General features: G+C 43.0%; 1 protein-coding gene across 1 annotated transcript in view; it reads right to left on the bottom strand.

The window, feature by feature from the left end:
• The window catches only part of USH2A (usherin), a 766,975-nt gene that overhangs the window by 549,124 nt on the left and 190,921 nt on the right, over window positions 1–26,930 (bottom strand). Inside the window, exon 20 of the mRNA XM_061626123.1 lies at window positions 21,304–21,534. Within this exon, the coding sequence (XP_061482107.1) occupies window positions 21,304–21,534 (231 nt within the window). The remainder of the gene's footprint in view (window positions 1–21,303; window positions 21,535–26,930) is intronic.

The following is a 26,930-nucleotide window of genomic DNA, read 5'->3' as shown; positions in this document are numbered from 1 at the left end:
GATGGGCAACCCAAAAGACTTGAGCCCATTTGATGTGGCCCTGATACATCCAGACCACTTGTGTCCCACAGACCTCCTCCCCTCTCCCCAGCTAATTGGTGCTGGGAAATGGTGAGAAGCATATCAATTAGCAAACTCTTCAGCTGTTCTCAGTGGCAAATCAGCTGGGCAGTGAGGATGAGGGAGTAACATAACAGAGTACACCTCCCCAACAGCCCAGCTGATAAGGCACTGGGAACAGATGAAGAACACACTGAGCTGCACACTCCTCAGCTATTTCTAGAGTTAATCAGCTGGTCAGTGGGGAAAGTGGAGACATGATGGATCTCAATGCACCAGGAGAAAAGTTGGAACCTACTAATGTCTGCATGTTGAGATAAGAGGGAAGGGTTTGAGAGTGTGAGAAAGAGTGAGTAGGGGGAAGGGTGTTTTGGAGGAGAGAAGCCTGGGTCTTGTCCACTGCTGGCTCTGGTCCCACACACAGCCAGTACGTGGCCCTAAATGGTGTGTAGCCTTCAGGGCCAAAAAGATTGTCCTGAAAGGTTTCATAATATTGCCATGTATTGTTTCTCAATAATGACTTCAAAACTCAACACTTAGGCAATTAACAAGTATTCAGCTATATACCCTTGCTGTGCACATATTGATATCTTTTTATATTTTTTGTTCTGTTTTAAATAATTGAAATACATGACGCAAGTGGCATGCATAATCTTGCATACCCCTGTTAAGTTTTGTGTTGAAATTGCAGCACCCAAGTGACTAATCACTCTCATTCATTCTCTCTTCCTCACTTGCAGTGTTTGGTTATTTCTCTGTAATTTTGCTCAATTTTAAAAAACTGAATAGTAATACCGTGGCAGTGAGCCTGGAGGATGGTGATTACTAGATCAAAGACCTTGGTAAGATCAATACAGAAGACCCCTCAACATTGATTAGTATCCAATGCTACAAAAATCCAACTCCTTACCTTGTGAGATGAGCAAGTGGAATGAACCAGAAAAAGTGGGTGCATAATTATTTAAATTAAAAGCATATTTGCTCTTAGCCCATGGACTAACTTTCTCTCATCCTGCATGGTGGTAATTAACCAGCCTAAAGAGATATGTTAACATGCCAATAAAGGGTTTTCCATCAGCAATTTTAAGAAATCAAGCTTTCTGATTACCAGCTCCTCCATTTATGTTCTCAATTAAATTTAAAATGTGTCAGCTCTTTGATCCAGATGAACAGACCACACCAATTGCAAGCAATCCCTGTACAAAAATAGATAGAAGAACTGGATGATTTTACTATCTTCTCTGTCTCTTTTAAAGGTAAAGTCCTACCTTTAAAATAAAATGCTGATGGAACAATTGTTATAATAAATTAATCATCTACTGGTTTAATAAACTAAACTCCTGCCCTGAATAATATTGCCTATAGGTCTTCTCCATTCCAGTAGTTATACTAACACCCGCGTTCTGAATTCAGTTATTTGCTTTGCATCAATATTTAAGGCTACAATAAATTTGTCAGTTTACATTAAAGATCAAAAGGTCACATCACATACAAATTCCTCCTGAACACATCAAAAAAGGATATGAGTAATGTGGAAAAAATGCAAGACTAAAACAGAAATAAACATGATCCCATGTCATTCAACTTGATAGTACTATTTTTTACTCTCACTGTACAGTTTGAAAATAGTATGGTGGGGGGAAATATAAGAAATACCTCAAATATCAATATCCTAAGTAGTAATATGTGATCATACTGATTTTGTCAGTTAAGAGGTTTTCCTCACCCCAAGTAAAGCATCTGAAGTATTTCAAGTGAAGGCAAACGTCTGATATGGTTAGAGACGTTTCTCAAAGGAGTTCTGCACATCTCTAATTTGCCATTTGCCAAAGAACTCAAATGTGAAATTGCTGATCTGCTAACTAAAATATGTAACTTGTCCCTCGGGTCCTCCTCCGTGCCAGAGGACTGGAAAGTGGCAAATGTAACGCCAATCTTCAAAAAGGGATCCAGAGGGGATCCTGGAAATTACAGGCCAGTTAGCTTAACTTCTGTCCCTGGAAAACTGGTAGAAAGTATTATTAAAGCTAGATTAACTAAACACATAGAAGAACAAGCCTTGCTGAAGCAGAGCCAGCATGGCTTCTGCAAGGGAAAGTCCTGTCTCAGTAACCTATTAGAATTCTTTGAGAGTGTCAACAAGCATATAGATAGAGGTGATCCAGTGGACATAGTGTACTTAGACTTTCAAAAAGCGTTTGACAAGGTACCTCACCAAAGACTTCTGAGGAAGCATAGCAGTCATGGAATAAGAGGAGAGGTCCTCTTGTGGATAAAGGATTGGTTAAGAAGCAGAAAGCAGAGAGTAGGAATAATGGACAGTTCTCCCAATGGAGGGCTGTAGAAAGTGGAGTCCCTCAAGGATCGGTATTGGGACCTTGTTCATTAATGACCTAGAATTAGGAGTGAGCAGTGAAGTGGCCAAGTTTGCTGACGACACTAAATTGTTCAGGGTTGTTAAAACAAAAAGGGATTGTGAAGAGCTCCAAAAAGACCTCTCCAAACTGAGTGAATGGGCGGAAAAATGGCAAATGCAATTCAATATAAACAAGTGTAAAATTATGCATATTGGAGCAAAAAATCTGAATCTCACGTATACGCTCATGGGGTCTGAACTGGCAGTGACCGACCAGGAGAGAGACCTCGGGGTTGTAGTGGACAGCATGATGAAAATGTCGACCCAGTGTGCAGCAGCTGTGAAAAAGGCAAATTCCATGCTAGCGATAATTAGGAAAGGTATTGAAAATAAAACAGCTGATATCATAATGCCGTTGTATAAATCTATGGTGCGGCAGCATTTGGAATACTGTGTACAGTTCTGGTCGCCTCATCTCAAAAAGGATATTATAGAGTTGGAAAAGGTTCAGAAGAGGGCAACCAGAATGATCAAGGGGATGGAGTGACTCCCTTACGAGGAAAGGTTGCAGCATTTGGGGCTTTATAGTTGAGAGAAAAGGCGGGTCAGAGGAGACATGATAGAAGTGTATAAAATTATGCATGGCATTGAGAAAGTGGATAGAGAAAAGTTCTTCTCCCTCTCTCATAATACTAGAACTCGTGGACATTCAAAGAAGCTGAATGTTGGAAGATTCAGGACAGACAAAAGGAAGTACTTCTTTACTCAGCGCATAGTTAAACTATGGAATTTGCTCCCACAAGATGCAGTAATGGCCACCAGCTTGGATGGCTTTAAAAGAAGATTAGACAAATTCATGGAGGACAGGGCTATCAACGGCTACTAGCCGTGATGGCTGTGCTCTGCCACCCTAGTCAGAGGCAGCATGATTCTGAAAACCAGTTGCCAGAAGCCTCAGGAGGGGAGAGTGTTCTTGCACTCGGGTCCTGCTTGCGGGCTTCCCCCAGGCACCTGGTTGGCCACTGTGAGAACAGGATGCTGGACTAGATGAGCCACTGGCCTGATCCAGCAGGCTCTTCTTATGTTCTTATGTTCTTATGCCATTGGGTTTTGCCTAAAATAAACTTTGACGCTTGTGGTGGAATCCTCTGTTGGGGAAATTGCTAATTAATTTTGCAGATAGCAAAATGAGTTTCAGAAATGAGTGACATCTCTCGGAGGATGAATGTGTATACATCCATGGATCAATAAACTGTATTTATATTTTCCTTACCAAAGTAATGGGTATCTGTATGCACCTAGCATACAACTAACAGAGCAATCCAACATGGGGGAAGGCAGCGGCAACAGTACCAGCGGAAAGCCCTGCTGTATCCAATTGCCATTTGGATGGGGCTGGGCTGGCAGAACACTGGCTCAGCTGGCAGAGCTGGCTGCAAGGACCAGAAAGAAAGGCACTGTCCCAAATACCTTACCGGAGAGTAAGCCCTAGAAAATGCAAAGGGACATATTGTAAGGAGACAGGCAGAGGGTGCACTGGGAGAACCACAGGAGAACCTAGACTGCGGACACAGCTGTAGTTGCCATGGGAGCAGCAGCCACCTGTGAGGGAGTGCAGGGGAGAGTCCTCAGGCAGCCTGAAGGGGCTCAGAACAAACACTGAGAAGCCCCATGTACTGCTGGTGGGAAGTGGCCTGGAAGCTCCAGCAATGGTATGCAAACACACACACACACCATGGAGGCAGTGCACCTGCACAACATCCATGGCAACAGGCGCCCTTGCAGCCAAACAGAATTCCACGCCACAATGCATACCATGCATGCCCACCAGCCACTCACACACACAGACGCAGAGGCAGCACAAGAGAGCGAGGGCATGTAAACAAACACATGTGGAGTCCACCAGCACACCCCATCACACCCACAGCACCCACCCAGAAAGCATCCCCAGCAGGCCCCCACAACCCCAAAGAACAGGCCCCCACATATAGGTAGCCTTAGAAAGATTGTTTATTGAGACCCACAAGGCACATGAACCCCCAGGACAAGCATCAGCCAGGCAGGGAATCAGCACAGGATAGCTACCCCAAAAGACACCAGGACAGACACTCATGGGTGTCTGAGGTGGAGATGGCCCCAGGAATGGGCATCCTGCAGCTCCACTGCCTCCCCTTCCCCAGTGGCTCCATGCCTATGATCACCCTCCAGGCGGCCACTTCTCACCCACATACCACAGCTGCAGATGGCCAGTCCCATCATCTTGTACCACTTGCAGCAGGGCAGGGAAGATGGGGGTCATCGCAACTTCTACCGCCACAATGGCTATGTTCTTCCCATCTCCAGGACACCCCACTGCAGGACCTATGACTGGCCCTGGGCAGCAGTGACACCTCCAGTCACCATACCCTGAATACCCCACATGCACATCACCATCATCGCACCTGCATTGTCACCTCCTTAATACCATTGCGGATTGTGCACGCCACATGTGCCTAGGTAGGAGTGGTCTCTACCATCGTCACCCTCCCTCTTCTCCAGACACTCCACATCCTCACCTACCCCCAAATCCATGGTCTCATGGGGAGGGGGCAGTGGGAGGCACCCATCCCAGTAGCTGGGTCAGGTTGTGTGCCATAGGCATCAGAATGGTCTTTCCTGTCCATGGTGTCACTACTGCTGCCGCCACTGCCATCAGAGGGAGCTCCACTGCCCTCTGGGAGCCCTGCAGGGCCAGGCCTGGCATAGGGAGCCTTGCATAACACTGCCAGGAGGGCAAGCTGCATGGCTTGGCAAGGGGGAGACGTTAGGACAGGGAGGTGATGCAGAGATCCTCTTGCAAAATGTGTCTCAGAAGGCACAGCTGCCTGCATCCCGGCAGTGAATGCAGATGTAGTGGCGAGAGGGAGGGCCTGCGCAGTTCCTCCAAGGGCAGCCACTGCATCAGCATTGTCACCTCTGGACAGATAGTTGTGCAGAACGTATGAATTTGCCTGGGGTGGGGGAATGGGATGGGGGCAGAAGGGAACAAGCATCACCACACCAGCCACAGCAGACCAGGAACATGCCCTATGGGAATGAGGCCCTACACACTACAACCACCAGCTGGCTTGAGGAGGAGTCCCCATGCACATGCTAACGTGGGTCACTCACTGCCTGGGCTCAGCTCGAACTACAGGGATAGGCCCACACTGAGGTTGCCAGTAGCCACCTTGGCCAGTTGCAGGTCTTTGGATGCAACTGCCAGAGCTCCCATTGCCTCGGAGGGTGCCTCAGGTGAGAGGGGTGCTGCAGGGACTCCAGTGACATCCTGCCAAGTGGGTGGTGGGTCCTGGAGCTCCTCGGAGAGAGGATGACACTGCTCTGAGCATTTCCCAGCTGGCATGGCCTGCTGGGTGTCACCAGGGGATCCCTTGCACTTTGTGGGTGGTGTTGGATTTGGCTCGAGTTGCTGCCTATTGTCACAGCTCACCCCAGGGACAGGTTGGACAGAGGGGCCTGGAGGAAGGAAGAGGGCCCAAACAGTCAGACCAGTTGAAAACCCTGCAGCTTCCCAGCCACCCAGCCAACAGAGGTCCCTCACCAGCACCCATCCTCTTGGTTGCAGCCCTTTGCCAGTGCCCACCTGTCAGGGAATCTCTGCTGGTTCCACAGATGGCTTCGGTCAGCAGGATCAGGCTGAGGACCTCCTCATCTGAGGCGAGGGCCTGGGCCATGGCCTCCTGGATGGGCATGCTGCCTTGGACAAGGTCCCTGGCACATCAGCGGATAATAGCAAACAAGTCCTTCCAATGGAGGCCACCTTTCCAAGGGTGCTGATCTTGGCTATGGCAAAGACAAGCCAGTTGTGCTGGTACTCCTCAGCCGAGCCCACATCAAGGGTGCAGAGCACTGTCTCTGCATCTGCTGCTACTACCTTTGGCACTACCACAGCAGCACCTTCTCCGCAGCATGCCAATTGGGCTCACACCTCCTGCTGTCCTCCATCAAAGTGCTGTACCCAAAAGACCCTTACCCAGCATCAGACATGGCTGGCTGGAGCTGTGCTGTGTGTCAGACAACCACTGTGTCCATCACAGTGTCCATCCCCAACCTTTCCACCCCACCCTCCTTCCCACAGATCCTGCATGTCCTGCTTTCATCCTCTGACTCCCATAGGCAAGGTCCCATCAGAAAGTAGAAGCTCCCAAGGCCATGGAGCTGAGCTAGTGGTGATAACAGTTTCTGAGGAATGTGACTCTCTGCCATCTGACAGCCATGCTCTGCAATGGATCCCCTCAGAAGACAGTCTCACCTCCCTCGTGGTATGTATCAGCTGGCAGCAAGGCCACCACAGAGTGGGATAGGAGGGGGCTATAGGAGTGGGAGGGGGTGACAGACAGGCCTGGGAATGGCCACCCCCTGGTCCCATGTGCATGCTCACTGCCGGGCTGCATCTCATATGGATGGGGGGACCTGTGGGTGGGGGCATGGGGGCCCTGGCCCCTTGACTCTGACAGTCCCACTCTCTCTGCAGAGCTGGCTGCCAGGGATGTGCCCTGCTCCCCTCATCTGAACATATCACTCCCACCTCCATAGCTACACCTGTTTGACCTTCACCTGGCCATCCTTCTGGCATATGTCCTGGACCAGCAGGCATGTCACAGGGCACAGAGGTGGAACAACTTCCCTGCATGCCTCCAGGCTCTCACCTTGACTAATCTGTAGTGTGGCCTTCAGTCTTCTGATTGGATAGGGAGGCCATGAAGAAGCTGTGTGTGATGCTTGCTCCCCACCTGCATACTTGGTACCATGCCTGCATTATGCCCTGGCAGGAATCCCTGCTATCCTGGAGACCCTCAATGGCACTTTCATCCCAATTCTGGCACCTGCACAGAATCTGCACATTTACAAGTATTCCATCAACGTGATGGCAGTGTGCAGTGCCCAGTGCATCTTCACCTATGTAAATGCCACAATGCCAGTGAGCATGCATGATTCCTAGGTCTTTGAGGCCTTTGCATTACTGAATACGCTGGAGGCTTGCCCCCTCCAGTGAGGGTGACCACTGGGCTGGGAGTGGGTGGCTGTTGCCATGTGCTGTAGAGGTTGGGGGGCTGCAGGGCTCTCTGGGCACTGATCGCTCTCCTTTCTTTCCCATAGCAGACCGTGCATACCCCCTGTATCCCTTCCTGATGACACCTTATCCTGCAGACCTGCAGTCGGATTGCTCACTACAACCACATGCATTGCTCCATGTGCATGTTAAAGAGTGTTTGGGATGCTCAAGTCCCACTTCTTGTGCGTGCACCTGATGGCAGGGGTGATGCAGACACTGCTGAATGTATCTCAGATGGTGATGGCCTGGGGGAGGGGGGCTGGGAGGGGTCAGAGGCAGAGCCCCCTCCCCATCAGGGTAGGACACATATTGCCAGGAGTTCTTTGGGCCATGTGATACCATCCCTGCCCATTGTTTTCTGGATGCCACAGCCCACCCAGACAGATCTGTGGGCCAACCTTGCTGGCCTGGTGGCTCATTGCTCTGTCTGCTGGGCCCCCTATGCACTACCCCTTCCCCATATAATTACCAGTTGGATTGCACCATAAATTAAGATGGCTTATGGCCATATGTACCTGCCCAGGATTTAAGATCATCTGCCTCTGGTCTCCTCTGCATGCCTGGAGTGAAAGACGTTAGACTGACAGGCACGTGGGAGAGAGCTTTTTCAGCTGTGGCCCCCAAGCTTTGGAACACCCTAACCCAAGAAGTCCACTCTGCTCCCTCCCTGATGGTTTTTCAGAGACTTCTGAAAACGATCTTGTTCCGGAGAGCCTTTGGGAGGGACTGAAGGTAGAGCCTGACACTGATTTTATGCCTTCTACGTTAAATTTTACCCTTGTAGTCCCCTTTAGTACAACTACCTATATATGTGTGTGTGTGTGTATAGCATTTTATGTATTTTAATTGTATTTTATGTATTTTAATTGTATGTTAATGTTTTGTGATTTTATTGTTTACAATTTTATTATGTACGTGTTTGATTTTATTTTTGTAAGCTGCCCTGAGTGCCCTATTACAGGGTAGAAGGGCGGGATAGAAATATTTTAAATAAATAAATAATAAATAATAATTTACACAAATGCTAATTAGTTAAAATTACAGAATTAGAATTAGAAGGGGCCTTTTAGGCCATCTAGTCCTTTAGTGCTCAGTGCATGAAATCCAGAGCTAGAGTATCTCCAACAGATTTAGTTTCAAGCTAGGTAATTGGTTCTTTTGCTGTACAGCTCTTATCATTAAGACATTTCTCCAAATGTTCAACCAAAATCAACAGTTGTGTCACTTAAGCCAGTAAGATCTAGTCCTGCCTAGAAATGGAATGATTGGTCAATTTTGGTTCTCTGTTTCTCATTTTTCTAATCTTCAATTTAGTTATCCACATTTCTGCAGCAATCTGAGTTATTTTTAAAATCCTCATGACAATTCTTCAGCATTTTAGTGTGATTTTCCCCTAATAAATACATTTTTGTATGCAGTTTTGACTAACTTTTTTGCAAGCAATTTATCCTAATAGGATGCCTTTTTGTATGATATCCTCACCAATATATTCATTTTGTGCACACTTGCTCCTTCTATACGCATTTTTGTAAACATTGCTTGGTTGGAGAACTGCATCACAAAATTCGGTACAGTGCGAATTTTGAAGGATGGTTGTGTTTCAGTTCTCATATTGTTTGGGAATGTGCAAATTTGATAAATTTGATAGTTTTACCCTCTTTTATGCAACAACTCTTCAGATATTTAAAGAGTGCTATCATGGCCCCCATCTTCTCTTATCCATTCTAAACCCAACCAGTGCCTGCAGCCTTTCCTCACAGAACTTATTTTTCATGCCTCTGACCACCTTCATTATTTCCAGTTGAACCAGTTCCAATTTGTCTACATCCTTCTTAAAGTCCAACTCCTAGATCTGAGTACACTATTACAGATGAGGTCTGACAAGAGTGGAAAAGATTGGCACCCTTGCTTCTTGTTACTGCTGACTCATGTTCAACGTAATTGTTTAAGAAGTCAACAATTTTTATTATAGATTTTGACTCACAATCTCACCACTTATAACGTTGCATTCTGAATCTTATTCAAAAGAAACTTAGCATTTAGAATATTACAGCCCAAACCTATCTAAGGCTGCAATCCAAACATATCTACTCAGAAGAATGCTCCATTGGGTTCAATGGGACTTAATCCCAGATTGCAGTGTTAGTAAATAAGTACTGTCCAACAGATTTGATAGGACTTGCTTCCACACTGTCTATGGAGTACAGTAAGTCAGCTTCTGTTACGCTTATATTGAATCAAGGTGAACATTGAAGCATTGTCTAGTGGTATCTGAAGAATAAATATAAAATTTGCAGCTAATCTGAGGGTGGGTTTTGGGGGAAAGCACAGAGAGGATAACTTTGAAAAATGAAATGGATTGCCTTCAAGTCAATTCCGACTTATGGTGACCCTATGAAGGGGGTTTTCATGGTAAGCGGTATTCAGAGGCGGTTTACCATTGCTTTCCTCTGAGGCTGAGAGGCAATGACTGGCCCAAGGTCACCCACTGAGCTTCATGGCTATGTGGGGATTTGAACCCTGGTCTCCCAGGTCGTAGTCCAACACTCTAACCACTATGCCACACTGGCTCTCAATGATAACTTTAGATTATGTATATACACTTGCAAAAAGACAGTGTGTAACCATGTGTTTGACTTTACAAAGTTTTATTATGTTTCCTCACACACAAATCTGTACCGTATAATATTGCCACAGCTAAATCCTGACTGATAGTTTTGACAAAACTAGTATTGTTCAGTCTATGATCTGATTGATTTTAGGCCTTAAGTACTTAGAGCTAATAAGGACAACCCCCCCCCAATCCTCTCCTCTCCTCTGCTCCACTTTAATATTGGCAATCACTCAACTGATAAGGCTCATCATAGTTAGACAAGATATTAATTTGATCTTTCGGAAAGATCAATTAGGGGATGAAACATGCCCTGATAATATTCATAGGAACGTTTCCTGGTGATATTCATGACAGACAATTGGAATCAATGAATGTCTTTCCTACCTGTTTGTTCAATACGCTACTTGTTAGTTCTATCATGACTGTCCTCTGCAAAAACCATAAGGGGGGAATGAGAAAACGACATCTCACAAGCATTGTAGAAAGCAGGCAGCCTTTCAGAAAGTTAAAATAATGGAATATGATATTTTACAGTGCAATCCTATGCACGTCAACTGAGAAGCAAGCCCCATTCACTTCACAGGTGTGTATGGTATTGCAGCGTAACTCATAGGGATGGACTGTCAATACTGGTTTCTCTGTTTCCCAGTTTTCTAGTCTTAAATTCAGGCTACCATTTCCACATCAGCTTGCAAATTGTCTCCTTAAAAGTCTCCTGCATTTTAGTGCAATTTTTCCTAATTACATTTTTATCCAATTTTATACATATTTTTGCAAGTAATTCCCAAATATAATGCAGTTTTGTATGACATTTTCATGAATATATGCATATTACATACCTTTCCTCCTAATATACACATTTTTGTACAAGTTTTGGTTACATTGCAAATTCAGAGAAATGAAGATTTCAAAGAATAACTCTGTTTCAGTTCACATATAGTTTCAGGAAGTGCAAATTACATAGGCAAATCCCCCCTCCCTACTAACAGACAAAACCACACCCTGTGCCAGGGAGGAGCAGAATGGCAGATATACTGCTGCAGCTACAGTACCAGGTCAAAGGCTGCAGTACCTGGTACTGCAGCTAAAATACCAGGTTTTGTTTTGTTTTTGAAATTGAATTAGAGTCTCAGTTTTGCAAAGGTTGGGTACAATAACTGTTTCTCCCCAGCCTTACTCTAGGCTGGCATAGCTGAGGGGTCCAAAGTATCCACAGGGCTTTGGATGTAGTCATACCCCACCACGAAATGCCCCATTTCCATGCACTGCTGCAGGCTTTCCATATCTACCACTAGTGATAGAACTGGTAGTGGCAGTCTGTCTGGGCAACATTTGGGGCCTTCACTATGGCAGAGTACCCCCTTCACCACTAGTACTCCTCTCTGCTGGCAAAGGCGCACAGAGGGGAATATATATATGCACTCTCCTATCTCTTCCCAACCATCAGCATGGGAGGGAAGAAGCAGGATTGCACCGGTGTCGTGTGGTGGTCATGGACCAGGGAGACCACAGTTCAAAACCTATTTGGTCAGAAAGATCACTGGGTGTCGTGTCAGCTTAATCTACTCCACACAGTTGTTGCAATAGCCCCTGGACCCTCCTTAGTCTCACTGTTGACTTTGTACAAATCAGTAGGAAGGAGGATGAGGACAAAACTAGAATTAGTTGGCTCTGCCTGTCATTGGTTCTGATTCCACCTATTGTTGGGCTCCCTGCCTTCTGATCTACCAGCCCCAGTGAGCAGCAGCCACCACTGAGTTGTTGTGAGGATAAAATGGGATAATCACCATGTATGCTGCCCTCAGTTCCTTGGAGGAAGTATAGGATACACATGTGTTAAATAAAACACATCATGTTGATGCTGTATGACAATACTGCACATAAACGTATCATTTTGTACTGAGCTAAACATGAAGGGGAATTCTGAATAAGGAGGAGTCTTTATTGACAGATCAAGTGGCAAGTGTCAAACTGGGAGAGAAGTTGACTGCTGCTTGCCTTCTGTTGTGATTGTTGTAATTCGCTTTAGTGTTCTGCAAAGTTTTGAACTGAATCTGTATATTTTAAATGTGTTTGTAAACTGGCAAGAGAACCTAGCAAGAGAACCTAGCTATATGGGCAGTATACAAATGTAATAAATAAATATAACACTTTTATTGAACTGAATCTGTATATTTTAAATGTGTTTGTAAACTGGCAAGAGAACCTAGCTATATGGGCAGTATACAAATGTAATAAATAAATATAACACTTTTATTGCCTCTTATTTCTCCCAGAGTGCCTCTGGGAAGGAAAAACAGAGGCAACAATGGAAGCCAGAAGCTTTAAACAAAATAAAAGAATGAAAAATAGTTTTTTTTAAAAAAAGATAAGAAGGCTCCTGCTGGAATTGTATCTCCTGGGGTGGGGTATCGTTGCAGGGGTAAAATCATGGCTCTTTAAATGACTGCTCCCAATTTGCCACTATCAAATGGGATGGTAAATTGGAGGTAGCCATTTTGACCCATCTCTAATTTCTGGCCAAATCATCAGGCTCAATACACTAACAAAAATAACTATTGTTATAAACAGTTAAATAGGTGTTAACTGTGCATGATGAAGACAAAATTTGCCTTGGATCAAAAAACCGGGTGACTGTCCTGACTTGTTAATATTACCATGGTTATTATGAGTTATTAAAAAGAAACAACAAATGCTCTTAAAATATACTCTGTTGGAGGATTTGTGAGAGTTTGTTTTTTGTTTTGCAATTTTACTTATTTGTTTATTTATGCAATAGACCTTTCAACCACTTTTGTGGCATAAATGCCTCTCAGAGCAGATTACAATAATACAAATTCATAAAATCTAACAATAAAATCATTAAACATTTAAAATACTCCTTTTCAGCAAGGTACACAGACCAATATACATTCAAAGAAAAATAATCTAACTAGCTTAAAACAGCATTTAGTTTACAGATCTTAATTAGCCCGAAAGTCCATGATAAAAAAATAGGTTTTCAAGGCCCATTTACAATTAACAAAGGATGGCGCTTGCTTGATCTCACTTAGAATTGAATTCCATGATTTGGGAGTGGGGAGGACTGGAAAGGCTGTTTAGTCTTAACTATATCCTCAAAGTTGGCTTTTGCATCTTGCTGTGAGTCTTGTTCCCTCAAATGGTATCTAAAATAGCATCCCTCTGAACATGGTTCAGTATAAGCATGGGTGTTTGTGTGCACTGAGCCAGATGAGGTCTATGGGCATTTATTGAGATCACAGTTTTCTGCCGCTGTAATTGGAATTGAGGGCCTATGTCAGCACCTAGCATCCTTTGGTAACTGCTGGGAACCCAGCACCATGACAAGGCTCTCACTTAAAAAAAAACCAAACCAACGCTAGTATTTCAGACAGCACTAGACAGCTGGGCATAACTGCCATTTTAATTTACCAAAATGCCTCCCAATGCAGCATTGCTTTGAGGTATTGTGAGAAATTAAAATGACAGAGTCTAGCCACCTGACACTACTTGGAGCATTGCTGGAAGATGAGCCCAGCATCATCATGACCCGGCCACCTATAGAAGAAGGGATGCCAAAGGGCACTTTGCCCAGGAACCCCTAAAACCTGGCCCCTGCCCTGTTATCTATTCCATCGCCATATCTTATTTTCAAGATACTGCTGCTGAATGTTGATGAACTTGGACAATAATATACTTTGGCACTGAATTCTTTACCATGATTTTAGAATTTGTTTTAGTGACTTGTAACATCCTATACATCAGGCCTACCAAAAAATACATTTAGAAATTCATTCTTAAGTGGAGACCTGGGGATTTTTTACGAAGGTATAAATAAATCTGTATTTTTCAATGAAAAGGAAATATAGGAAATGCAAATGTTTGATGCAGATTTTTTTTTTAAGTGTCTAATCCTTAACAAAAAACAGTCCTGTCTTAGAAGAAAAATAATATGGTTACAGTAATGCTGCCTGGTCAGGGTCAGCTCAGTATATTTGTAGTGTTAAGTCTCTGTTGTGCACGTTAAAAAATGTTTTAAGATGTTTTGTTCACAAAGCAGCACAATTCACTTTGTTGTGCTGGATCACTCCTTTTAAAAGTGTTTCCAGCTCTCCTCTCACCCTATCTCTAGGCTTCTTGGGATTAGGAAGAAGGAAGAAAGAAAATGTATTGTTCATGCAGGAACTGTGAATTCATTTCAAGTGCAAGGCCACAATTTGAGCAAAAGAGGTTCTAAGAAAAATGGAAGAGGGCTAAATTCTTTCTTTTTTTAGGCTAGTTAATAGTTCATAGTGGGGCATACCACTGTCAATAACAAGGGGTCAGAATGCCCTTTGTAGAGATGGGAGTCTGATCCACACTTGTGCCAAGATCTATGTATCTGCTTAGGCAAGATATAGTAAGCTGCCTTATACTGAGTCAGGGATGATTCTAGGGCAGGGTTGGGAAACCTGTGGCCCACCAGATGTTGTTGGACTACAGCTCCCATCAACCTTGACCTTTGGCTATAGTGGCTCAGGCTAACATCTGGAGGGTCACAGGTTCCTCATCACTGATTCTACAGGGTAGCATGTGGTAATGGGTACTCCCCCAAATATTTCCTAATTTCCCCCACCTCAGCTTTCAATCACAGTATATTAAGGTTCTGCATAGCATGGATTAAATCTTAGCTTCCCCAATAATGGTCTTTGCTATGACTTTGCTCCCCCAAACTATTTTTTCTGGAGTCACCCCATACCAAGTCAGACCACTGGTCCATCTAGCTCAGTGTTATGTTCAGTGATTGGCAGTGGCTTTCTAGGGTCCAAACAGCTGTTTTTCCTAGCCATGCTACCCGAGATACTTTAATTGGAGGTGCTGAGAATTAGAAGTAGGATCTTATACATGTAAAGCAGATGAGATCCCAATGAGCTACCATCCCTTCCAGTCAAGGAGAAACAATGGCCTCATCCCAGCAATAGAGCCCCCAGAGCCCCCAGCCCCCGGAGACTAATGGATCCTGAAGGTTTTCAAAGGGCTCTGGGGGATTTTCCGGCTGATAGGACTGGCGCTCCTGCTGAAGCCCTGGTCGCTCTGTGGAATACGGAGATGGCCCGGGCTGTAAACACGATCGCTCCTGCACGCCCTCTCCTGTGTAGAGCTCATACAGCTCCATGGTATACTCCGGAGCTGAGAGCGATGAAGCAAGATAGGAGGCGGCTTGAGCGGAAATGGAGACGAACTCCCGACGGATACAATTATGCGCTGGTTAGTGCTTCGACTAAGCTCTATGTAGGAGCAGTGAAGGCAGCTAAAAAACATCATTTTGCTGCCACTATTAAATCATCTCTTTGCCGCCCAGCGGAGCTCTTTCGAGTTGTCCAGGGGCTTCTCCATTCAAACCCTCCGGACACGGTGGAATCATCGGAGGCCCGCTGTAATCAGTTTGCCGATCACTTCCAGAATAAGATCTCATGTATCCGCCAGGACCTAGACTCTCAAGTTATAGCAGTAGATCCTAGTGAGCTGTCTGGAGCACAGTCTTGTCCTGTTTTGTTGGATGAGCTTCAGTTGGTTCAACTCGAGGACGTGGACAAGGTGCTTGGACAGGTACGTGCAACCACTTCGGTACTGGATCCTTGCCCCTCCTGGCTGATAAAAACTAGCAGGAATGGAACAGGCAGCTGGGCCAAGGAAGTGATAAATGCCTCTTTACGAGAGGGAGTGGTCCCGGGCTGTCTGAAAGAGGCAGTGGTGAGACCACTCCTGAAAAAGCCTTCCTTGGACCCAGACAATTTTAACAGCTACAGGCCAGTGGCGAATGTTCCATTCCTGGGCAAGGTCTTGGAACGGGTGGTTGCTGGCCAGCTCCAGGCACTATTGGATGAAACTGATTATCTAGATCCATTTCAATCGGGTTTTAGGCCCGGTTTTGGCACTGAGACAGCCTTGGTCGCCCTGTACGATGACCTATGTCGGGAAAGAGACAGAGGGAGTGTAACTCTGTTGATTCTCCTTGATCTCTCAGCGGCTTTTGATACCATCGACCATGGTATCCTTCTGGAGAGGCTCGCGGAGTTGGGAGTTGGAGGTACTGCTTGGCAGTGGTTCCGCTCCTACTTGGCGGGTCGTCTCCAGAAGGTAGTGCTTGGGGAACATTGCTCGACACCGCGGGCTCTCCAATATGGGGTCCCGCAGGGGTCAGTTTTGTCCCCCCTGCTTTTTAATATCTACATGAAGCCGTTGGGAGAGGTCATCAGGAGTTTTGGAGTGCGTTGTCATCAGTATGCTGATGACACGCAGCTCTACTTCTCCTTTTCATCTTCTTCAGGTGAGGCTGTCGATTTGCTGAACCGTTGCCTGGCCGCGACAATGGACTGGATGAGAGTTAACAAACTGAAGCTCAATCCAGACAAGACTGAGATGCTGTTGGTGGACGGGTTCTCTGATCGGATGGTGGATATATACCCTGTCCTGGATGGGGTTACACTCCCCCTAAAGGACCGGGTTCATAGTCTGGGAGTCTTTTTAGACTCTTCCCTCTCACTTGAGGCTCAAGTAGCCTCGGTGGTTAGGAATGCGTTTTACCAACTTCGGTTGGTAGCCCAGCTACGTCCCTATTTGAGTAAAGAGGACCTTACATCAGTGGTACATGCTCTGGTAACCTCACATTTGGATTACTGTAATGCGCTTTACGTAGGGCTACCTTTGAAGACAGTTCGGAAGCTACAACTAGTGCAAAATGCAGCGGCCAAATTGCTGACAAGGACCAAGCGGTCCGAGCATATAACACCTGTTCTGGCCAGCTTGCACTGGTTGCCAATATGTTTCCGGGCTAGATTCAAAGTGTTGGTATTAACCTATAAAGCCTTATACGGTGCGGGACCACGATACCTTGCGGAACGCCTCTTCCGATATGAACCGGCCCGTGCACTACGTTCTGCTACGAAGGCCCTCCTCCGGGTTCCAACTCACAGGGAGGCCCGGAGGGTGATGACAAGATCTAGGGCCTTCTCAGTGGTGGCCCCCGAACTATGGAACAGTCTCCCCGAGGAAGTATGCCTGGCGCCGACTCTGCTCTCCTTCCGGCGCCAGATCAAAACCTTCCTATTCTCTGAAGCATTTTAAGTTACACTGATTTACTTTTTAAAATGTTTATTGTATTGGATTGATGATTGTATTTTAGTATTATTTTGTTATTCATTGTATTTTTATGCTATTTTATGTTCACCGCCCAGAGAGCTATTGCTAGTCGGGCGGTATATAAATTTAATAAATAAATAAATAAATAAATAAATAAATAAATAAATAAATAAAAGAGGGAATCCTAAAGATTCTAAGGGAGACATAATATTATTAATTACAGCAATACAATGATTCTTAGCCCTTTAATGGAATAGGTTGTAAGGGATGTATGAGCATGCCTCAGTCCGTTCCAACATTCATTTGCACTTTAATCTGGTATTTTCCATTCTGCTGCAATTGGTTTATTTTGCACAAGTCTTTATTACATTTTGTCATCAGTTGGTGCAGAAATATAAATATTTTTACGTATATCATACTGCACAATAGATGAGCATATCTCAGGCATCAACATATATTTACTGATCAATTACCTTCCCTGTGTGTTCCCTTCCAAAGTTATATTAATCTTTTGCAGCGAACACAAAAAAGTGTTGTGGCACCTTAAATACAAAATTAATGAAGTGGAGGCCTTCTTTTTATTTTCAATATGTTTTTGGCAACTATGTTACAGGTTACCCCCTCCCTTCATATTTTACTTAATATTAATGTTTTTTGAGTTTTTAAAGATGTTTTGTTTCTAATATGTTTATAGATGTTTTTCATGTTCTGTTGTTTGCTTGCCACCCTGCGCTCCTTCTGGGAGGAAGGATGGGATATAAATTTAATAAATAAACAGATAACTAGGGATGTTATAGTCAGACTTTAACTGAGAAGTACAGATAAAGTCTACAGATAACAAAAGAGATCATTTTTCCATATAAAATGAACAATAATGAACAACGCCTTCCATTGCTTTCTAAAATTAAGAGAAGGAAGTGGATTAAGGCTGCAATCCTAACCCCATTTACCTGGGAACAAGCTGCCTGGAATTCAATGGGACTTACTTCTGAGTATACAGAGTTAGTATTGCAGCCTTAATGAATATAGGTTGCTTCTAGCAACAAAACTACTTACACAAAGCCAATAAACACTTCAAGGGGAAAAAAACAGTGAGGCACCTGTTGGGACGGCAGCAATTATACATTGCTGAATATGTAAATAAAGTGCACTGCAAAACAATTTACATATCTATTTACGTTTAATGTACGCATATTAAAATGCTTTTGAACTACGGCAAATAGCATACATAGCAAGAGTCTGTGCCATGATGGAGGTCAAATGGGGACTATCTGCTTTATAGTCCATTTTTAACAGATCCTTAAGCCACACCTATCCATCCTACAACAGATGTCCGATATGATGTGAAGTGTGGGCCAGGTAAAGATGTGGCTTCCTGCCAAAAGCAGGGTTTGCAAGCACCACCAGTCAGTTGGTCAGCGATGCCTGCAAAGCCCTGTGCCTTTGCAAGCACCACAGATCAGCTGATCACTGGCACTTGCAAAGCCTGGTGTCTTTGATTTCAAACTGCATGGCAAAAGAAAAGTCATCCAACGTGTTGTGACATCTGACAGGTAAAGGGTAGAAAGAACCATGCTGTTTTCTGGATAAATCACTTCCTGGTTCACATTGAGAAGCTATTTAATGCAACCAGGATTGGGCACAAGTGTGTCAGCCCCCCGCTCCATCCCTCCCAAAATATAGAGACAGAGAAAAAAACCAAATCAGGCCAATGATGACTGAGTGTGCACAGTGGGCACAGAATTGTGACTCACCAGGGAGGCGGGGATGATGGGGCAGGGAAATGGGGAGTGAATTGACTAGCAGAAACGTCAGAACAGAAGCTTGCTACACTGCAACATGGATGGAGTGCTGTCTAACCATGGAAGACTCCCTTTACTTAGACACAGAATCTATTGTCAAGAGATGAAGATGCTCTCACTCTAATAGTGATTAAGTTTTTATTGTGCCTGTGTTAACTATCCAATGTATCACCAGCCATGAAAAAAGAGGGAAATATTGGCAGACTCAGGACAACCATGAGGTTTACAAGAAGTACTAAAAATCTTTAGGAAAAACCTTGTAGCAGGAATCCGAAAAACAGCTTCATAAGAACTCAGTGAGGGAAATTGCTCTGATTGGGGGGGGGGACTGTCAACCAGCTGGGAGGTAGAACAGAACTGAGCAGCTTGAAAGTGCAGAGGAAGGAACAGAGACATAGATATTTTAAAGACAGAATAAACCTTATCTTGTCTGGACAGAGCATTGCCTGGCTCAAACTGAGAAGCTATTTTAACATGTCTTAAGAAAAGGAAGACAGACCTGCCCATAGACAGCAATGGAGAAATCCAAGCTTCTAATACACCTGGGACTGGGCATCAATGTGCCCGCCCCAACCCCCCCAAAAGGAAAAACAAAACCTAAAACAGACCAATGAGGACTGAGCATGGTCAGTGCATAGAATGACTGTGGAATGAAAAAAAAGAAAGAAAATGGGAGGGGAGGTGTAGTGGCCTAGAGGAGGATAGCTGGAAACCTGAAGAGAAGCAGTTTGGCCCTGCAACAGTTTGCAGGGTCACTCTTGGTTCCTCTGTCAGCCAACCCAGGCACCTGAATGCCAACAGGACTGAAACCAGAAGGTGGGCACTGGAAAACATGAGGGAGGGATTAGCATGCTTGGGGAAAACCCAAGATATGGAATACAAACAATTTCTTAAACTGCCACAGAATACAAAAAAGGCCAATAAGGACTGAGTATGCTCAGTGGTCTCCACAAACAATGGAATACCAATTATTAAAGGAGAAAAGGAAACTTGGAGTGGGGAGTGAAATGACCTACTTGAGCTCCTTACAAGTCATGGCTGACTGGAACCTTGAACAGGAGCACTCCTGTTAGAGAGTCGGGATACACTGCAACATTTTCATGCATGTTCTATTAGCGCACTGTCTTATTCAGCAAAACTCCTATAGCCAAGATCCTTCTAATGACAATGGCAAGCCTCCTGTTTGCAGGTTCAGGCCCCATTTATTACATCCTATTGATCTGGGCCAGGCGATTAGGGATTAATAACCTTTGGTTTGCCCCTTGAATAGGGTCTTTAAATTGCCCCAGTACCAGATACTCTTCCTACCAGGAATGAGAGGCTTTAATCACTGATTTCCTCACATTATTCTTTTTTCTTTTTAAAATAGTGATATTTTACTACTGATACAACTTTTTGCCATTTTTTTTAAAAAGGGGGGAATGAGGGGAAATTATTAAAACCTCTTCTGACTGGTAGGAAGAGAAGCGAGGACTGGGGCAATTTAGAGTGTGTGTTGAAGGGGGAAATCAAAAGATGTTCACCACTAATTCACCTGGACCTGATCAGCAGAGAGCAATGGGCTCCTGCTGGGAGGAAGGGCAGGATATAAATCAAATAATAAATAAATAAATAAATAAACTTGCAAAAAGGAAGTGTTCAATTCAATTCAAAGGCACAACGCTGACAATTTTTAAAAACTCCCACAAGAGTCCTCACAAGAAGCAGTGATGGCTAGCACCTTGGGTGGCTTTAAAAGAGGATTAGACATGTTCATGGAGGATAAGGCTATCAATGATACTAGCCATTATGGCTATGCTCTGCCTCCATAGACAGAGGCAGTATGCTTCAGAATACCAGTTGCTAGAAACCACAGGAGAGGAGAGTGCTCTTGCATTTAGGTCCTGTTTGCAGGCTTCCTTGGGCATCTAGTTGGCCACTGTGTAAACAGGATGGTGGACTAGATGAGCCACTGGCCTGATCCAGCAGGCTCTTCTTATGTTCTTAAACATTTTACCTATCCATATTGGACGGGCAGTGCTGCAGTCACAAAGAACAGCGACAAATCAAGTCTTAAGAAAGATAGAAGGATTACCCAGAAAGAACCAGAATTCAAAGGGTTAATAATGGCATCATGTAGAAATGCTATAAAACCCACATTAATAAAGAATAATAATTCCAGAGCAAAGGGGTAGTCTACAAGCACCCTAAATATCCCATTGTACTCTAAACAAAAACAAAGCTTTCACACTACATGTCACCACAGCCTCCTTACCTGTAAAATATGTGTTGGCAGGCAAAGTAGAACTTGGAAATTTATAATACCCATTTCCTGGGAAACGGATTCCTTTCATTACAGTTACATTTGATGTTGCTAAAGATGCATCCATTCTCTCCAGCTGATAGATTGGAGGAGGGCCATTAAGTTGTTTAGGTTCATTCCAACTTATCTTTATTACTGTGCTGTTTACTCCTTCGGTGTTAGGGGCAATTAGCTGTCTTGGAGCTATTGATATAAAAAAGAAAAAAGAAAAAAAGATGCATCTGTCCAGTTAAGGTTATCCAAACAGTACTGGTTTAACAGAATAAACAGAATAAATGATCTTTGACCTTTATGCTATTGCAACCACACCTATACAGATAATAATTCTTTATTTGTAAAGAATCTGAATGGCAACCCTCCAATGTCTTGTTTGACTTTTCAGAGGTACTGGCATTTTCTGCCTTAACTGCTGACTGAAAATAATTTTATCATAGTATCATAAAAAAAAATAATATGGACCTTATGTCATATGTTGAACTGATTTTTGTGAACAAGGCACACAACCAACTCTCCCAAGTGTAATCAAGGAATAGGAAATAGGTGCTCTTTGATATGAGGAATTTTGTGTGAATTATTGCTGCCAAGTTAAATCACAATAAACATGTCTTGAATTAAGGCCCAAAAACATTTTTTTTAAAAAACCCCAATTTATGCAACAAAATCCAAGGATAGGAAGTGGACATGAGTGACTGGGTATACAGTAGGGCCCCACTTATACGGCGGGTTCCATTCTGGACCCCCGCCATAAAGCACAAAATGCCATAAAGCGGAACCCGTGTCGTGCGAAAATGACGCGAAAATGGCGCAAAACATCGCAAAAAGGGGAAAAACCCTTTAAAATTGAAAATGAAAGGTGTCGCATCAGCGGAACGCCTTAAAGTGGAACGCCGTAATGCGGGGCCCTACTGTACATACAAACATGTACAGTAATACCTTAGTTAACAAATATTCCAGGAACCAAGCTCCATTTAAGGAAGGCTTCTTTTAAAAGGTGAAACTGATCAGCTTTGCTATGTTATGGATAAACTTTGCTTTGCTAGGGTGAAACTGATTAGACTGTTTGCTTTGCATCAAAGAGATGTCTTGCTTTCTCACAGGCCTGGGAAGGGAAAGGTCCAATACACTTCAGAGGAGGTGAAAGAGGGAAGGGTGAGGGTGCTGGGTAGGCATCCTTTAAAGCCCCCATTGAAGCTGCCCCCACCATCTATGAATGGGTGTAGGAACCTACCCCTATTCCTTCCATGTTGTTCCAAAGTTTCTGTTAAAGAAATAATGTCCAGGAATGCATCTACTTTGTTAACTGAGGTATTGTTGTACAAGCAAAGGGTTTGCTATCAGTATATTCTCTCTCTCTCTCTCTCTCTCATCTATCTATCTATCTATCTATCTATCTATCTATCTATCTATCTATCTATCTATCTATCTATCTATCTATCTATCTATCTATCTATCTATCTCAGCTTGAGTGCCTATGTAACTTCGATGAGCAGAAGGCCTGAAGAGGATTACAGGAGATATGTACTGACTTCACACTCCCTGAAAAGCCAATTACATTACCTATGAACATGCTAATGAGTACACACCAGTAAGGGAACAAAGACACAGAACTCTGTTGAGCCTAATGGGTATCTCTTGCTGCATGACTCCGCAACCAGGTATGGGAAGATCATACTTCATGTGTCACACAGAATATATTTGCATGGGTGTTTCATGGCTGTTTCTCAGAGAAGTCACAACATATCTACACATTACGTACCAGTGAGCCTTACATTACTTGTAAGATAGAACAAAGGTTTTTATATTTTAGATGTAGAAATGTAGACTAAATACTTCACCAAGTATATGATCGCCTCTCCCCACATGAACCAACCCAGACCTTGTGTTCTTCATCTGTGTGCCCCTTCTGACTGAGAAAGTACAGAGGGTGGCAACAGGAGAAAGGGACTTTTCAGTGGTGACTCTCCCCCCCACCTTGTGGAATGCTCTCCCCTGGTGCAATCATTATCTATTTTTAGGTGCCAGGCAAAAACTGTTCTTTTTACTGTTCTCATAATTTTGGGTCTTAATTTGAAGGGCTTTAGGTATCAATTGCCTCTTTTAATGTGGCAGGTCTTGCAAGACCTGTCTTTACTTGCACTAATCTGTTTTTAGGTTGCATTGTGTTTGTGATTTTAATGGGTTTGTTATAATTGGTTTTAAACTTATTGTTCTAAGGCGCTTTGGGTTGCTTTGCAAGGAAAGCAGCTAATAAAGAGTGGTACGGCAATGGAACCAATTACCAAGGGAGGTGGTAGGCTCTCCAACACTGGAGGTGCTCAAGAGGCAGCTGGACAGCCACCTGTCAGGTATGCTTGGATTCCTGCACTGAGCAGGGGGTTGGACTCGATGGCCTTATAACCCCCCTTCAACTCTACTGTTCTATAAATTATTATTATTATTAATTGAATATACAACAGCCTTTCCTGGGCACTCAGATTGTTCATGAAATTATCTTTCAAGCCTTCTTAGTAGGTATTATGTTTATGAATCATTGTCCATGAGGCATCCCAATTTTATTGATTTACAACAAAAACATACATAAAATAATTCCACATATAACAACCTTTTAAAAATTATATAAATGTATATGTATACAAAGCTTAAGACAGCAACAGCACATGCATAAAATCAATTCAAATCTAATACACATACCAGTTGGAATAAAAAAATCTCCATTTAGAAGGCTCATTCAAAGAGTAAACATCTTTAGCAAGTGCCAAAAAACAAAAGAAAAGGTGTGTGTCTTGATATATAGTCTACCAAATGTTAGGTGCTGCCACATGAAAAGCCTGATTCCAACATTGTGCAGAATGGACTTCCTGACAGTTTGGGATCTGCAGCATGCCCTCTCCTGCAGAACTCAGTGATTGGTTGGGTTTGTAGGGCATAAGGTTGTCTTTTAGGTATCTTGGTCCCATGCTGTATAGGGCTTTGTACAATAGTACTAGCACCTGGAACCACACTCCGGCAGCTAACTGTCAGACATTGCATTTTTTTTTCAGTAGCAGCATAATATGATGGTGATATTCTGCCCCATGAGCTGTCCAGTTGCTACATTTCACGGTAACTGCAGCTTCCAGGTCAGACAGCCCCAAAGGCAACCCCACATGGGGCACTTTACAGTAATCAACACAATCTTTTGGTAAGCAATCTTTTGTATTTTGATGTGGTTTGCTGACCTGGCAAACTGTCACTGCTACACTATGTAATTAAGTTCAATATAGCAACTTCCTCAAGATTCTTTGTAGCTATAATATACTTTTATCTACTCTGTACCCCAAGCAAACATTACTTTGCAAATCTATCATGTGATTTATCTTTTTACATGAGGAGAGTCCTAAACTATGCCACATATATCAAAGACAGTTTTTCTGTGATTATATGGCACAAAATTTGTTTGGAGAACGATATAGATTAAAATATGCATCTTGCAAATTACTTCAGATAGCTAACAGCTCATTGCAAAGCACTCCATTTACAATAAATTAATAGCATATCCTTAAATATTCTTGCATACAAAAACATTAATATCTCTTTCATTTTCTCACATTAACCTGTAGTATGTGGCTATAACTTTCCCTACAACATGATAAAATATTACTTTTGGCAGAGGGAATGATGGGAGACAAAAACCCACCAACCGTGCTATGCATTGTAAATTTTTGCTTGGACATCATTTATGACTTCACAATCTAATTAGTATCATACTGCTATGTTCGAAATTTACTGTGTCGAAATTGAAGTAGTGCAGTGTGAGGTCACAAGCTTCTCCGCATAAGTAGAGCAGAGCACTAATGAAATGCAGTATTAATGCACATGTTTCAAAAGAAAACATGGCTTTACAATTGGAACTTCACCTTTGGAGCAAATCAGTCTGTATCAGCATTTTAAATGTGAGTACCGAGGGTGAGTCCTCTAGTTCAGCTTGGAGTTGCTAAAGCAGAAATACTAAAATTCATTATTTCCAAAATGAATACACATAGCCAACCCTTCTTGATGAGAATAACAACAATATCTCCCTTAAACAATCATCCTTTAATAAATGGGGGTTGCCTGCACTGTAATTATAGCATCTTTGCTACCCAAATTTGAAGCTTTTATGGGGCTTGTGCCATTAACTACTTAAATACATTGTAACACTTGCTTCTCTGACAGGAAAGCATTGATTTTTTAATCATTTTCAAGTCTACTCTAGCACAAATAAATGTACTACAGTTACAGTTAATGCACTGTGTACACGCATTAAACACTAGCATGACACAATTTATTATTTTGTGATATATGGAACAGAAGCCCAACCTTTCAGAAAGCAACATCTTTGGTATAATAACATTAGTATTGTAAGTATCATGTCCTTGGTGACTGAGAATACTTGTGTGTTGACATATACAGTAAAGAGTCTCTATTGAAGATAGTACTTCAGTAATTTGGACTTAAAAAGTTAAGATAATCAGTCTGCAGAACAGGCTTCCATGTCACTCTATTGTACAATATAGATACTGGAAGCTAAAAATCACAGTATATATTTCCTAAAGGTGTCACTATAGTACCTATAGCAGCTTTGTCACAGGAATAGACTATAATTTTGTCTATTTAAATTTTGTCCTAGTCTTCTAAAATACATCTGTCAAAGCATACAGTATTTTAGTAGACTGAGTTATTCTGCATATTTTAATTATGCAGAGTTCTTACAGTTTATTCCTAGGTAATATATAGTGGATATATTATAAAGCAAAAACATTATTTTAAACACCTATGACTAGTGTTTGCTATTGTGTAACGCAGAGCACCAAAAGAACGGATGGAACAGATGGTCCATACAGTTTTATGTTAAAAGATATGTCTTATAGCTGTTGCTCCATAGGTCACTATTAAAAAAGTCTTTCCTATATGTTGGAACATACACACACACATATGCATTCACATACACACACATCTGCATGCATGAAAGAAAAATATAATTGTTGGTAAGTAAAGAGCAGTTAACTTTGTTGTGTTTGAAACGATATCATTTTAGTTTTAGAAGCTAAGACAGATGCCAGCATTTCACTGTGAACAGATGGTAATTCTATCTAATAGAGCATCTCTGTATTAGTAAGGTCTGTTGTGTATACAAACAGTAATAAACACTAGGTGAGGATCAAAATAAATTTTAATTGTTGACATTAAATTCTGGCAGCCATGCTTTAAGGATAGTGTATTCTTTTCGCAAGTCTGTCAGATTTGCTAATGCAGGTGCTAAAGTTTCCTATAGCCTGTCAGGTTCTAAGGCTAAGAATACAGCCTCATTTATGCTTTGGCTACTGCTAATTTTAAATAGCTACTTATAGGGTTGCCCTTTTTTTAAAAAAGTACTTGTCTGGTGCATGATTTCAGTTTGGAAGCAAATGTTCAATTATAGATTTCTCCAGCAACTTAAAGTGGGAGCTCCGTCACTCAAGCAGCTTGCCTATAGTTACGAGCTGTTAGTGCAAAGGGTCCCAGGAATATTTTTATTAGAACTATTACTAGTTTAGCAATGCAAAGTATTTTACGTTCCA

The sequence above is a fragment of the Rhineura floridana genome, chromosome 4 (assembly GCF_030035675.1).
Source record: "Rhineura floridana isolate rRhiFlo1 chromosome 4, rRhiFlo1.hap2, whole genome shotgun sequence".
NCBI classification, from domain to species: domain Eukaryota; kingdom Metazoa; phylum Chordata; class Lepidosauria; order Squamata; family Rhineuridae; genus Rhineura; species Rhineura floridana.
Note: the sequence above shows the minus strand (reverse complement) of the source record. Positions and strands in the feature narration are given on the sequence as shown.